The sequence below is a fragment of the Melopsittacus undulatus genome, chromosome 1 (assembly GCF_012275295.1).
Source record: "Melopsittacus undulatus isolate bMelUnd1 chromosome 1, bMelUnd1.mat.Z, whole genome shotgun sequence".
In the NCBI taxonomy this organism is placed as follows: Eukaryota; Metazoa; Chordata; class Aves; order Psittaciformes; family Psittaculidae; genus Melopsittacus; species Melopsittacus undulatus.
Genome location: NC_047527.1, coordinates 87,773,785 through 87,789,883, shown reverse-complemented (window position 1 = coordinate 87,789,883; position 16,099 = coordinate 87,773,785). Strand labels below are relative to the sequence as shown.

The window sequence follows — 16,099 nt, the reverse complement described above, 5'->3', positions numbered from 1 at the left end:
TCACTTTTGATGAGAAGAACAAGAAGCACTCACGGGTTGTACTATGAGCTCAGCTCGCATCAGGCAATCCGAACAATTTTGCAAAAGCTCCTGGATGGTGTTCTGGCGTCTGGACACTGTACAGGTTCCATTCTGACTGTTGTGGGGGAGAAGAAGATGAAGTAAGTACAGAGTAATCACATATTTTGAAGACACAAGAAATACAAATTTAGAGCACCTAAGGGAAGGTATGTGCAATAATCCACCTCATTTAGCTTCACAGAGGCACACATGCTTTATCTGGCCCTCCTGCATGACTGCACTGTGAAGTTCTAACGCCGATTCCATGATGGAAGAGCCACTCTATAATTCTGTAACAGTAGGCATGGACTGACTTTGTCATGGCACAGAGTAGAAGGTGGAAACTGGCATGCCATAGACAAGAAAGGCTTTTTTCCCCAATGCAGGTATTTATAGCTTTGATTGATAGACAAAATTTTGGTAATATTAACAGTAAGAATGAATTATTAGTGATCTTTATTAAAGTCAATAGATTAGAGCATAGCCTTTGCATGATGGTATCATATATGTTATCACACCAGGCACTGAATGTCAGAGCATAAAGAAAAGCAGGATCCTCTGCTACACAAGCGCATGAGCACACAAGTCCATACAAGTGTATGAAGGGCCCTTTTATCAACAGAAATGCATAAGCATAGCGTGGTGTCTTAAGAATGAATTGCAGGATGTACAAGTTACTACAAAAACAGATGTAGGGCCTGGAATTAGAGGGCACGCTTTCTTACAAATAAATAAAGTGGGAGTTCCAAGTAAAAATCCAGAAATGAGAACACTAATGGAGGGGGGGAAGGGGAATAAGATAAAGGGGTTATTATTGTTGCCTTGCACATAATCTACTGCATCCATACTGCCAGAAGGTTGCTTTTCCAGCATTTGGGATTCAGCCACCAAAGCGAGCCACTGCTAGTTGAATGTGGGTGAGGTGCTCCAAGCAAGGAACCATTCCTTGCTGATGGAATCAGAGCTCCCAAGCAAGCCCAGGCAGCTCCCAAGCCCAAGCACTTGCCAGTGAAACTAAAATAAACCACTACTAAGAGACGGTAAGAAACTAAAATGCTTCCAAGCCTTACCTAGTTTCCTAGATCCTGTGCTAACAGTAAGTAACCTTTTCCATTACAAACCACTGGAGGTTCAAACCTTCTATACTACATCCTAACATCAAAAAGACTATCAGTTGCAAACTTGTCCAGCTCAGAGCCAGCAAGTCACCTGGATTCAATGGAAATCTTTCCATTGACTTCAACAGAAACCTTTCCATTGACTTCAACAGAAATCTTTGCATTGACTTCAACAGACTCTGACTATCCTTTCAAAAAGAAATTCTGACAATGTAAAAAGCTTGGCAGAGCTGTCCCTGGGAAAATCATTGGAGTGGTGAGAAACATTTTTAGGAGCTCTTTTGCAGTATGTGCAGTTGGTGCTTCAGCTTTTCTTGAACAAGTAGAAGTCTGAGCAACTTTTCATCAGCATCCCCCAATACCAACGAACAGACCCCCAAAAGACAGAGAAAGAATCACTGGGTGACTTAAAACAAGCTGTACACAAGCAAACCCTTGCTTGCACTGTGACCCTTTGGCTGCACAAATGCTGCGCCCTACTGTTCTGTGCACCCCTGTATATCTTGGAAACAGCTTAAAGAAAACAACTGTGAAAAATAACATATGGGTCTGATTTTGTGCCAGGCTTCCCATCAGCTTCCTTTCCTAAATCATTCCTTCTCCTTAGGCATTGCTGTTGTGTTTGGATCTAGAAGTATCTGACTGCATCTAAAATTTACATTTAATTATACCTACAATTATTCTCATGAATGAAACATAATAAAGAAGAGAGAGGAACTTTTCAAGCAATTTTCTCTTTTTAGAACATCAGAAGGGTATTCTTCAGTTGCTTTTTCAATCATCTCCTCACAGCTATACATGCTGGATACCTATTAAAGCTAAGCAAGATGGCAACTAGAATTCTTCTGTAATAAATCAGCATATGTCCGCTAGCTTTAGTGTAACTTCAGAGATCTCAAAGGCATTACTTTTTTCTAAGACAAGGTCTAAACTATGGCTGTCGTAGTTAAAATGCTAAGAAATTGCGAAGAAAAGTGATTTTCAAATAAATCAAACTACTAAAACAATACAAAAGATAAAAAGGCAGAATTACAAGTATTCTGTGTTCATCCCAATGATGTCTGAATACCACATCCAGAATTACTGTCCAAATAATTAAAAAGTTGGAAAACTGATGACTGAGATGCACAAAACTATTTCAAAGGCAGGAGCAGATGCTGTGAAGTGGGAGGCTTAAGTGCACCCTAAAGACCTACAAGTTAACTGTTTACAGTTCACGGGGACCTCTGCAAGAAGAAAGCAGCAAGTGTAAGGCCCTCCAATCAAGTAAATAAAGACATAGCGAAAATAATAGCAAAAGCTGGAGCAGTACAAACTGAAACCAGAGAAAAGGACAAGATTTCAGCAATGCTGCTTTTAACACCATGGATGTCAGTGTTGTTGTTAAAAGACTTTTTGGTCAAAATATTGAGGTCAATACTAGGATAAGGCCTGAGATCAATCCTAAACTAACAGGTGAAAAGGCAGTGGCCTATTAAAGACAGCTGATGATACTGGGCAAGCTAATGGCTTTCAAATCCCTCAGCCAACCAAATGGAGTTACACAGCATTATAAGGCATACACAGAGACAGCAGATGCCAGTATGGGAGCTGATGTTTGATGGCATAGCTCCATCAAGTCAACAGGACTCAAAGATTTCAAATCTGAAGATTTGCCTGTACAAATATACTTAAGAAGGGTATAAATCAATTTCTGAACTTAGAAAATAAAAATACTTAGCAAGACAATACTTCTAAAATATATTGATTCATATATCATGTGGCACTAGCACAATCTCACATGGACACACTTTCAGTATTTTTCACCCATGTGACAGGAGAGTATTTTATAAGCAGTTTAAAAGGCCCTCAGTATAATATTCCTCCCATTGAAGCCAACAGGCTTTCAATAGGAATAAGTAGATCAAAGCAGAAACACCAATGCAGAGTAAGCAGACATCCAACCTTGAGGCAGAAGGAAACAGCCAGCGAAAGGAAAATCATCTTCAACGCAAAATATACAGGACCAAAGACTGCACCAAAGAGATCCTTGAACATGCTAGATGGCATCATAATGTGGAGGCAAGAACAAAGCTGGACTACAATACAATAATGTTACCTAGATCCTATATAAAAATATATTTATACCCCTCAGAAAGAAGGGCATAAATGGTGCAAAACCTCAACAATCCTCACAGGACACAGATTAAGCTGATTACTATAGATGGTATTTTGTCAAGATCTCCCTTGCTTCATATGGCTTTGTTTACATGAAACTGAATGAGTTTAAAGAAATGTTTGGTCATTGGAACAACTACTGCTGCTATGATGACAATTTGATCTGATTTTAACTCTGGCAGTGTTCAAAGCTCAGATCTCAGAGTAGAATCCTGCTGCACCAAACACTGTATGCACACCACATGGTGAAAATACACACAGGTTTTTCACTTGTTTTACTACACCCCTGCAAATACAGCATACATTCCAGTAGAAAGGGTAGGGACTGGAGCCTGGTCTTTTATTAGTACTTGTAAGTCAAGAGTATATGGACTCCTACTAATAAATATATGCATTTGCAATAATCTTAATATTTGCTGTACTGCTTTTGTTTTGTAAACCCTGCAGAACAGCACCGAGTGAAACAGCCTGAACTGCTTCATACCTTAACTATCTATATGTCCCTACAACTCAAAATGTAGACTGAGACATTTATTTTAAAGGCAACTCATGAATTTCAAAAAGATGCTATTAAGCTCTTTATTAAAATTACTTAGCTTTAATAATCATTAACTATTAAAGGAGCAAAGGAAAACAAAGGGGGGAGGGTAGCATCTTTGTTTTAAAATTATGAGAACACTTCGAAATACACAAGAATCACTTTAAATTTGGGATCTTAAAATGTAGCCCTGTATCTCTTTACTGCCAGAAGAGGCCTAGAAAAGGCACAGCATCTTCACATTGTTGTCATTCTCTACAGGGGCCACCCTGCTTCCTGCATGTCAAAGCAGAATACATCGCTCCCTTGTTATCCTGTGCTCTTGCTCTCCTAGAGAAATGAGAGGACAGCCCAAGCCCTGCTGCCACTGATGTGGGGAAGATGGCAGCTGCTCAGACACCTCCTTGAATCAATATACTGTACCAGTCAAAAGATTTCCTAAGTGATACATTTTGAATGAATGACATATCCTCTGTAAACCCTTGGCTTACACCCTTGCAGGCTCAACCGAGCTGTCATTGCTTCAGAACCTAAGAGGCAAGGGAGAGAGCCAGCTATCTTCTGCTTTCTCATTTGCCTCCTGCTGCTGCTGAAGACCTGAACACCCCAGCATAAATGCCTGCAGTGTGGAGGCTGCTCTGGTTTCTGCCTTTGTTAGTACACATCAAGAGGTTGCTGTGGTATCTTGGGGTGGTTAATGTCTAGAGAAGCAGGGTAAAGGAGACAGCAGAAGCACATCCAGCAGCTCTACAGTGCCTTCCAGCAGCTTCACAGCTCCTTAAAGCTTTGGAAGCACAAAGGGGATGTTCTTGGCCAAAAGATTTAACAAAATTAGAATAATCTTTGTTAAATTTTCTGATTCCTTCACAGAACATTTAGCCTTTAAATATTCAAAGGTGTTTTTTATTTTGTTTTGCTTTCCCTTCAAAAAGTCAAGGAAGCTCTGAAAAAGGTGGTTTTGCACATCCGAAGTATTGAGTGACTCCACAGCTCAACAATGAGAGCAAAACCATAGCACTTCTCCACACACACCCCCCCCAAACTTGTTTGAACAAGCAATAGATTCATCAAGGGATTACCTGGCATGCCCAGGGTAGGCAAGTCAGAAGAAAAACCTGACCTGGAATCTCCATTCCTAGCACACAGCTTGACACACCACAGGACTAAACCACCACCCATCTGCCACTGCCTGACAGTTGGGTGTATGTGCCCTGAAACACACAGGCATATGCTGGCAGAATTGTGGAGAATCACAATATCCATAAGAATATAACCAGAAATTAACATACTACAAACCAGCTTTCCCACACACACCAAGAAGGTGAATACAGGTATCAGAAATCATTGAGTTTCATAACTGGGTTATCCCCATATGTCTCTGCTCTTACTAGGATTGGTTTTGGCACACCACGGCCGTATCAAACACATCCCATAGAATCACAGAATCATAGAATGCACATAGACTAAGGCTTGATGACAGGAAACCTCCAAACATGTCTGCATCTCACAGGATCGGGCTCTAAATACTGTAATGTGCTGGGCTGTAAGAGAGTCACTGGTGAGACCTGGTGAAAGCTCAAGAACCCTGCAGCTAAGTGTCTTCAGAGCAAGCAGGGTTTCACAAGGGATCCTGCCACACCTATTAACAGAAAACCCTTGCATGTTTTCCCATGGGTATTAATCACCAGGAGCACCAGAAATGGCAGGCACCATTTCTAAAGGCTGTACCTGACCAGTGCAGCGGGCTGCAGACAGGCTGCCTCTCCCCACCTCCTGCCCTGGGAGAGGGACGGACCAAACGCCAGGGTCCACCCTGTACCACGGAAATACACCTCTGCGGGACAGCAGCGGCTCAAATCGCAGTCAAATCCCTTTGCCTGACAGAGGCGTTTATATCTGGGAAGACAGTTTCCCCACTGTGCAACACTGTGGTAGAAGAGCTCAAAGGGGATGTTAACACACTAGCCCTACCACCAGTCTGCAGGACCCTGCAGATCTCTGTGAGGCTGATGGAAAGGGCAAAAATATGGCTTTGAGCCTGTTTTCTCCAAGTTCACTTTGTCAGTTCCTGAAAGTAATGTCAGGACATAGAATGTGAATTTCTAACTCTTTTTCTAACTTAAAGCACAGAAGTTACACTACCTCTTATGCAGAACTGTGTAAATCCATTTATTTTCATATCACATGCTGACCATGAATCCTAAGGTTGTTTTTGTTTTCCCCAATTTCAGCTATGACAAATAAAACAGCACAACTTGCCACTTTTTTAATCCTCTCACAGCTGATCAGATTTTATCTTTCTGTAGCAAAGACATTGATAAATATTTGACTGATGAACTGGCAGTTTAAGGAGTGTGTGACTCACTGTCAAGCTGAGTATCTGTACTCTGGGCCAAGCTCATCCTGAGTTCCCAAGCCAGAAGAAACCGGGAATGTTGTAAAAGCACCTTGCTGAGCCTAAGGGTAGGGAGCGCCTTATATTGCTCTGTGAGTAATGTAATACTCAGCACAGACTTGTTTGGCAGAATACGCCCCAAAACTTACAAGACTAGACCCTAAGCTGAATCTTACTGTGCTTAAAATTAAGGCACAGTAATCTTCCCCTTCGGAAAATGAAGCCTCGGTTTTGTGAGTTCAGTAATTGCCTCTAAACTTTGGTGCTGAAGATGTCAGGCTAAATGCAATTATTAAAACCAGTTCCATAGATGATGGCGCTGATCCTGACAGCATAACATACATAGGATTTAGTGGATTTTCTGTACACAGTGCATGAGCAAAATCAGGCACAACTGCTTTTTTCATTAACTGGTAACAAACCCCTCATTTTGTATTTTGGGGAAATTTTAATTCAAATCAGCACTGATTAAAAATAAACCTATGAAATTCAGTAAGGTGCAAACACACATACTGTTTTGCAAACAAAATATATTTAAAGTATTTTGTATGGTCAGATGTTTTCATATTATGCATTTTGATGTCATTAACAGGGGTCTTTAGTTCCATGCAGAAGCCTCACAATGAAGTGAACAGGAACTTTGATTGCAAATCTCTGTGCCAGATACTCCTTTCCAGAAGGAAATATAAATACTATGTTATAAAGAGTAAATGGAAGAGTGTTGATATAAGGTTGTTAACCTCCTGATCAGGTCTGTCCTTCCCACTCTTGTTACACCACCAGCTGTTAACCTCCTGATCAGGTCTGTCCTTCCCACTCTTGTTACACCACCACTGAATACTAAAGTAAAAAGAGCCTAGCAACTATGGGCTGGTTTAAAATATGTTACACAAGATAAAGGCTTCTAAATTAAAGGTATGTGCTTCTCCTTTAGTGAAAGCCAGGAGTAACAGGGAAGTCATTTTAGTGAGTCCAATATAGTTGCACTAGTGTAAAGTCTGGAAAAGAACAGCCAGAAGTAGGATGTTCTGCCATTAATTTTTCATGTCTGTCTCTTTTAAGCAGTAAAGGTATTTGCAATGGAGCACCACTAGCAAAACAAATCCTCACAAATGGAACACAGCAATAGAATTTTAATGTCCTAGTATGTGCATTCTCCCATGGTATTGAACTGTTCTAATTATACAGTGAGAAACAGGTATTGCCATATTACTGTAATAGTAAGTAGACATGCTATAGCTTCAATTTATCATAACTAACTTACCTGCACACACACCAAACTGGAAGTCAAATGCAGAACTAAAACTAAGGACTGGGCAAATTAATAAACAAAAAATAGGTAGAATGAAAGATTCATCTTTCATTCTGTGGTATGTCTAGCAACAGGTCTGATGTATTCAAAAAGAGTTCTCTGCTCTCTAAGATAGTCCTCATCCTCTACAGACATTTATAGATCTGCTTGATATAAAAAAGTCTGCCTGTTCTCATCTGTTGTTTATTTACTGTATGTGTTTCTCATCCTTCTGCAATCTAATCATGATATACTACCCATAAAATCAGGGCTTAAATTTTAACACAAGTTACATGACAGCACTTCTGAATCAATTCCTAAGTCAGCAGCATCAATAATGAGGCCAATAGGTTTAATAGAGCCATTCCACACATGAAAAAGAATAATCACCAGCAATGTTTTATATAGGTGCTTTATCATACACCAGTGCTGTTTCCTTCAGTGTCTGCTTTTCAGTCCCATGAACTCCCAGCAGAGGGGATTAATGGAGAAGTCTTCACGACCACTGCACTTATTTTTCATACATTGAGAGTACCACCTTGTTCCAAAAAGTGTTTGCCAGAACTGATCTGCAGAGATTGCTGGGACAGCTGTATCCATGAAAGCGGGTGTTCTCCAAACCAGGATTCACAGTTAGAGCCCTCCTACAAGATTCTGACTGTGCTTGTAGCAACAGGACAAGTAGAAAGTTAAAAAGGTGGAGGGGAGGGGAGCAGACTGATGTGCATCTCTCATTTTTGCTCCCCAGCCACAGATGTTGGGCATATCTTGTGTAAAATATTATGGCCTTAAACTCCCAGGCCTTGCACAGGCTAGAAACAAACTCAAAAATTAATAAGAGAACGATTCCCACTAGTTAAAATTGTTTAATATGCTTAGTTATGCATCTGCTGGGGAGGACAGTGAGAACTGAGCCTGGTAGTATGAAGTATAGAGCAGTTTACCTCAGTACAGCCTGTTCTGCGTCACCAGACAAAGAGGGAGTTTATCAGCAGAGAACTGTGGGGTCAGTACAGCCAGTACAGATGCATTCTACACCCCAGAGTGCAAAGGGGAGAGTTAACCATTCTGCTTTGTGTCCCGTCCCTCCCTTCCTGGAGAGTCCCCATCAAAAGTTCTGGGAGTTTTTTAGGGTTAGAATGAAAGTTCCTCTCTTGGTTTTAAAAGCCTTTTAGAAGTTAGCCTCCTCAGGGATTCAAGCCGCGAGCAGGCTCACGGCAGTTCTCCTAAGACGGCCCGAAGGAGTGCGGCCGAGGCCGGCGGGTCTCGCTGCCCCATCCCGGCCCGCACCTACCCGTATCCGTCGGAGCCGTACTCCCCCCCGTAGGTCTTCTGGTAATAGTAGGTCTTGTGGGTGTGGGTACCGCCGCCGCCACCGCCACCGCTCCCCACCACATGGGAGCTCATCTCGTAGCGCAGGTCGGTGCCGGACTCGGCCCGCGCCATCCGGCCCAAGGTATTGATCCGCGGGTGCGAGCCGCCGTTGATGCTCATGGCGGCGGGGGAGAGCCGGGGGCCGCCGCCCGAGGGGAGAGGGGACGAGAGGGAAAGCGACGGAGAGCCTGAGCCGGACCCGACGGGGGGAAAGGCATTCACCGCCGGGACACCCCGCCGCGCTGCCGCCTCTCCCTCGCAGCCTAACGAGGGACGGGGAAGGGCCAAGCGACGGGGATCAGCGCGGCCCGCAGGTGAGGGCAGTGGGGAGCAGGGGCGCCGCGCCGTGAAGCGGTGTGCGGTGGTGTGCGGGCGGCCGGGCGGCGGCGAAGGCTGGTGGCTGTGGCGAGAACGGAGGTCCCGTCCCGTCCCCTCCCCGCCGGCAGAGGAAAGGCGAAGCCACACCTTTCGACGGCGGTTTTAAGCGGCGCTCCTGGGCGTGGAGCCGCCGCCACCGCCTCGCCTGCGTCCTCCGCGCCTCCTCGGCGGCCGCCTCAGGTTGCTCCGCGGCACCGGCCTCCGCCCCGCCGCACCCGGCCCGGCCCGGACTCCCCGCGGCGGCGGCGGTGGTGTCGCTCTGCGGCGGCCGCTAGAGCACCGCAAGGCTTCTGCCAGCCTCGCACCGGTGTTTCCACGTTCCTGCCCTTCCGAACTGCCGGTGGAGGTTGGAGCCCATTACAACCTTCCTCCTGACCTGTGTCATACCGGCCTGTGCTTTACCTGCGGCTGTCACAGAGGCCTCGGGACACAGGGCTGCCGCGACAGGGCTGCCCACCATGCCAGGCACCCTCATGCCACTCCGGCAAGCAACCAGCGCCTGGTCAAGGCATCGCTGGTTAAATCGGTACCAAGGATGGGTCCTGTCTGCTGGCCCTCCGCCCCTGCGCATCACAGGGCTGGCGTGCTCCTGTGGAACACAGCGTAAATGCTTGTTTCATCAACTCTGAAATACGTTGGGTCCTGCATGTGAGAAAGCTGTCGGTACTCCAAGACCAATGCATTTCTGAAACAGACCTGAAACTTGTGCACCAGCTATTAACTGTATTTGTGTGTGTAAATGAGCATATCCAGTAACAGGTGTTTAAACTGACTTTTTCCCTTACTTTCTCTTGATTTCTCTCTTCTGGTGCTCTGAAAGTTAATCTTTACTCTTGAAAAATAAAAAAAATAAGCCAGATCCTAGACCCAAAATAATTTCAATGCACTTGTGTATGTGCAGGGCATCAGGAAAAATAGTTTGCCATAGGATGCCTGGTGGTGCCTTCGTTAGCAGACATCGACTACTGGGTCAGTCTCAAGTGTTGATGTGGAACAATTTCTCAGCTACGTTCAGCGACACTGCCTCAACTGGTCTGGCCACTTGTCTATGGTGTTAGAAAACAAAAAGAAGATGGCCAAATTTTAAGAAGCAGCGGTCACTCATGAAAAACCCTGCCAAGCTTTTCTGAAATAACGCCAAGGCTTTCGTCCCAGAGTGCAGTACCGGAGCCAGCCATATCCATCATCTGATGCTCTGTGACAATGCATGTGCGGTAAGTTCTTTAAATCTGTGGGAGATCACCAGCAGCCCACACCACGCATAAATTCTTGAGCCTGTTTCCATCTTCCCTGCACTCAGCATTTTCCTGGTATTGTACATCCAAGTGATGAGCCACAGGACAGGAAGTACCCATACAAACATATCAAAGGGCAAGACTTTCTGAACTCAAGAGAAAACAAAGTGCAATTCTCCTCAGTGTCACTGGAACTGCCGGGGCTCTGTGAGAGCACTGCAGTGTGGATGGTGTGAGAACCTGCTCTGCTGCTGGAGATGATGGTGGGCAGTGTAACAGAGGCGTAGGAACTCCTCCAAGCAAACGTGGGGTTGCTTAGTCCCAAAAGGCATCCTGATGGCACTGCCCGGAGCTGTATGGAGTGCTACAAAGAGGAGGAATGCAAGTTGGCTATTACCTATGAAGTCATACAGCAACTTCTGTATTGTAATATATATGCTGTATTATATGTAATGTGAATCATATATATAACGTGAATCAGTGCATAATATGTACCCACATATATATATACATGCATATAGATGTGTGTATATATACGTGGATTTGGGGTGTTTTTTGAATACAAATTACATCTGCACGATTTGATGATTTGATATCACAGTCCAAAGTCATTAGGGAGCAGAATACAAAAGCAGTCAGGATGAGTAAGAAAAACAAACACGTAGGCTTAATGCTGTAAAGAAGGAAGTAAAACTGTAGAAAACAGATGTGGAATAGAAGGGAAACACAGAATGAGGGAAACTTGAACTTTGTGCCTTGATACTCCAGTTCGAACTTTTTGAAACATAGTTATCACTGCATTAATACCACCAGCATAGCTAAAAGTCAGGTTTTTTGAGAGGTGATGCATCAAGCCAGGCACTTGTATTTAGATATAATGAACACAAAGCATTTTTTTCAGCAAGTGTCTTTGAGATCTGTCCATCTATATGTACACATATTTAGAAATTCAAAAGTATTACACCTATCTGAGATTCTTGCTGAGTTTTAGCACCACCTCCAATCAGCCCCACCTTTCAGCTTGGATTGGTATGCCAGCTCAGTGAGACACTGCATTTTCTGTGATGGAGACAGCATGTGTGTGATACACCCAGAGGCCTGGATGACTCACTGTTACCTGGACATGTAGAAAAATGTACTTAAATAGCAAGTGGATTCTGCTGGTCTTGATTGCACAATCAGCCCCACTAAAACGGAGAGGACTGATACTTACAACAGTGCAGTGCTCCCTATCTTCCCTGTTTTCATACAAGGGCACATGAAAGAAGTAAACACAAATACTTTTATTTGCTGAAACAGTCAGATTTATTTGTGTGCTTACCCTAGATGGACACGGTTATCTTGAATCAGGATCAAGTCATGTGAGTATTGCTTAAAATTCTACCGACTACAGGAAAATATCAGTGTCATAACTGAATGATCTTGCTTAAATCTTGCTCAACTACTTTTGGAAAGGTCCGATTCTGATGTGCCCCATGCAACATCCCGAGTTCCTTGACTTCTTTGACTTCAAAGAGCTTCTGAGAGCAAATGTCCAGTAAGCTCTGCAAGTTGCAGATGAAAACTTCACACAGGACAGAATAACATGCAGTAATTTGGAGTTTCTTGCTCATCTCCCCTAGCAGAAGGTGTAGTTCTTAAGACATTGATTCATAAAAACTTCCTGAGTCTTAGGAGACCTTCTTTAAGTAAGTTAGTCTAAAGAAGATGTAATGTAATATTCCCTCTGGGCACCTTAAAACAAGCTAGAGCCAAAGTCCATGCTGCAGCCCTGCATCCTAATTCACCTCCTTTGGAACTGCAGATACCATGAGGATGTTAGGAAAAAGCAATTGCAAAGAGGCAAAGGGACTACAGCCAAACACCACTTTAGTAAACAGCTCCTTTATACAGAACACTAGGGCTAGGCATGATCTATCTCTTCAGGCTTCACAAAAGGTTTAGGTTTCCTTCCAAACACCAAATGGTGTACCCAAAAGCTCTACTTCTGGCTTAGGCAACTGGATAGTGGGTCTTTAATTATTCAGCATGGAGACCTCATAGCAGCCTTCCAGTATCTGAAGGGGGCCTACAGGGATGCTGGGGAGGGACTATTCATTAGGGACTGTAGTGATAGGACAAGGGGTAATGGGTTGAAACTTAAACAGCAGAGGTTTAGACTGGATATAAGGAAGAAATTCTTTACTGTGAGGGTGGTGAGGTACTGGAATGGGTTGCCCAGGGAGGTTGTGAATGCTCCATCCCTGGCTGTTTTCAAGGCCAGGTTGGATGAAGCCTTGGGTGATATGGTTTAGTGTGAGGTGTCCCTGCCCATGGCAGGGGGGTTGGAACTAGATGATCTTGAGGTCCTTTCCAATCCTAACTATTCTATGATTCTATGATTCATGTGCTATCTTCTGAGCTTATGTAGTGACATCCTCTCTTTAATGACCTCCTTGTGTGGAGAGGAGTCCTGCAAATTTAAAATAGCTAAAACACATTGATAGCCAGTGACATCTAGCATTCAAAGGACAAATCTGAATATGGCTTGGTAATTGATTTCCATTATTGCAACTTATGAAAAACCAAGTTTGGCATTCCAAACAGAGATCAAATCATCCAGGTAAAACAAGCATGTGACTTCTGCGTGCCTTACTCCTACAGTTTTGGGCAGTAGGAACAAATTTGCACATGCAATCCACTAATCTGGCTACGTGTCTTTGTAAAGTGATGCACCACGACTTCTGTGCAAGGGCTGCCTGGGAAGCAACAGCTTAGGCATAGTGGCAGCATTCACATAGTCCGAGTTTATTCCAACATGAAGGTCAGTCCTAGGAATTTCCACTTCCTACTTTACTCAGTCTGAACTCTGCTCAGAAAATTTCAGTTAGCACCCCTGAGTCCACAGTCTGAGCTCTTCTCTGTATGGGAAGAGAGGCTTACCAGCTGGTACCAGTAGCAACACCTCCATAGCGACTGCAGAGATGGTCTGAAATGTCATTAATAACAAACCAAGAGGGCTCAGACAACTTATTCAAATATATCCCTGTCATGAGGAAGATATATCTTAAATATACTCAGTTGGTGCCCGATTATGGGCAGATTTACAGTGCCCTGCAGCACAATCCATTTTAAAAGGTAATTATGCCCCAGCAAGTGTTTGGACGGGTTGAGGAGGGCAGGGAATGACTGGCACAAGGTGCTCAGTGCAAGCCTATGACTAGCCAAACCCAGGACTGCCTGCCAAGAGCTGTCATTCCCAGGTCTCTGAACAGCCACTGTGCTCCTTTTAAACAGTCCCTGGGATATTATGCTACCAGTTTCTGGTAGGGTTAAGGAGAAAAATGTCTTTGAATTTAGTGGGAGGGAATGCCTCTTAGGACTGCACAATTTCTTCTGTACCATGCAAAAGCAGAGGGTGTGGTAAGGGATGTGTCAGCCTTGTCAAACCCGACTGACGACTCAGACAAAAAGTTTCAGGATGCCTTGCTGTTTTGCTTCAGGTGGAGGAAGCCAACACGTGACATCCTTTTCCCACCATGGCTCCACCATGACTGACAGCGTGCACCCAACATTCCTGTACAGCTCTTCATTCCATGAGATGCACGCAGAAGACCCCAGCATTGACAGTACAAGGTCAATTACTTAATTTTATGCTATTTCTGCTCCTTTAGAAGCTCTCTTCACAATTCTGTGTCAGCAACACCTGGTGACATTTGCTGGCGCTTGAGTAGTTAATATATAGGAATATACTTCATAGTGCTGAGAGCAATACAAGGCTATTTCTGACTAGCTGTTGTTTAGCAGTGGGACAAAAGTCTTTTCAGCTACATTACATGCATGCAAAATGTATTAATTTGTGAGGATGAATTATATTAATAAATCACGAACTTTTGGCAAGGTGCATCCCCCCCTCATTATTCAGACAGTTTCATAATCAGTGCTAGATACTACAGTGCAGCTTGGGCACATGCAATACATGATGAGAAGAGTAACAGTGGAAACTCTCAAAGGACCTTTACACTTGCTTCACACTGGGGCTACTCTAATTTACACCCAGGTAGTTGCAAGGCCAAAGGGATAAGGAGCACGGTGATTTTATTGACACCCATCTCTTTCGTATGCTTCTGCCTTCATTCTTGGAAATGGGAGTGAAGGGTCAAATGGAAACTGCTACAGAAGACACCTAGGTTTCCCACTCATTAGCATGACTTCCATTAGCAAGGTTGAACACTGTAACAGATGCCTGTCATCCCAATGTGTCAAATAACTGGGTTATGGCATTAGCCCTAGGGAACTGATAGCCTTATTAAAATGTTACCACCATAATTAAAAATACCTTGTATCTTGTAAGAGGGAACATCATATCAGAGCAGTTAGAAAGGTCCCAAGTATCTTTACTAATTTAATGGAGAGGAGTAAGACTATTAAAACAGATTTTCATGCACATCTCCCCTGTGCTGAACTTCTGTGGAATTCAGTGGCTGCAGGCTGTGGAGGACAATGGAGAACTGGATCTAATATGTACAAAAGAATGCCAATTAACTCACTTTGCATTAGTTTTTGCAAGTAGACCTGTTGTTTCATGTTCAATTTGTGGGTCATACCACAACTATTTTGATAACAACCAGGGAAAATAAAGATTCCATTCTTTACAGTGCCAGAAGCTCTGCTTCTCACAGCTGAGGAGTGAAGTGTCATCCTTATCCCAAGTTCTCCAAAAGCCCAAGGCTATGGAGGGCAATTTATCTCGTGGTAGAACTGGAACCTCCTTACCAAGATACCTCTCTACAAACTCCAAGTGTTATCAGAGTGTTGTATGTTCCAGCTGTGCTTGCTTGCACACCCAGCCAGCAAGAGCTCCTCACACCAAAGGGACCTCAGCCTAAATGGTAAAGGCAATGTTAAGAATTGCTCTGTGCCGAAAAGCCTTTTCAAATGTGCAAAACTTGATTTAATAAAGTTTCCTATGAGTCTTCTTTATTCCAGTCACTTGACAGGGAATTTTGGTAACATAAAGTTTACAATACAAATGAGAAAAGGAAGGGGAAAAAAGCGTCAGCCTCCTCTCTCACACACATAATTCTCTGAAGTAAAAAGTTGAAGTTAGTCTTTCTCCTTCCTCCAGCTGAGACATGTTGAACAAAAAATGGGAGCTCTTTTATTACAACTGTATTCTCCTCCATTACAAAAGCACAAGCATCACTATATCTCATTTAAAGCTTGAGTGGTTGTCATCAGTGGGGCCAGAATACTAGGAGGCAGCCACTGGGAATCATGAAACATCTGTGATTACCACAGCTTTCAAGATGTGACAATGTAAATGTGGAAGTGTTCTCCTGTCTAGACCAAATTCCAGTGCTGCCTAGGTTTTATTAGACTTGCAATGGAATATTCTCCTCCTCAGCCCTCAATTATTACTATAATGTTGCTGCTCAGCATTCAAGGGCTGGTATGCTTTGCTTCCTTCCCCCAAACACCTACATGAACCTTGTAGTTCAAGTAGCAGAATCAATTGCATTTGGTTTTCTACCTTCTCATTCTCTGTTCCATGTAATTATAAAAGTCTGATAA

General features: G+C 43.5%; 1 protein-coding gene across 3 annotated transcripts in view; it reads right to left on the bottom strand.

The window, feature by feature from the left end:
- The window catches only part of DSP (desmoplakin), a 37,829-nt gene extending 28,482 nt beyond the window's left edge, over positions 1-9,347 (bottom strand). The window contains exons 1-2 of one of the 3 annotated variants that reach the window (XM_034065783.1): positions 8,854-9,347; positions 34-136 (exon numbers count right to left, since the gene is read on the bottom strand). In XM_034065783.1, coding sequence (XP_033921674.1) covers positions 34-136; positions 8,854-9,053 — 303 coding nt within the window. In that variant the 5' untranslated portion in view covers positions 9,054-9,347. The remainder of the gene's footprint in view (positions 1-33; positions 137-8,853) is intronic. The other 2 variants (XM_034065794.1, XM_034065787.1) reach the window with 2 other exon arrangements.
- Positions 9,348-16,099: the final 6,752 nt, after the last annotated feature.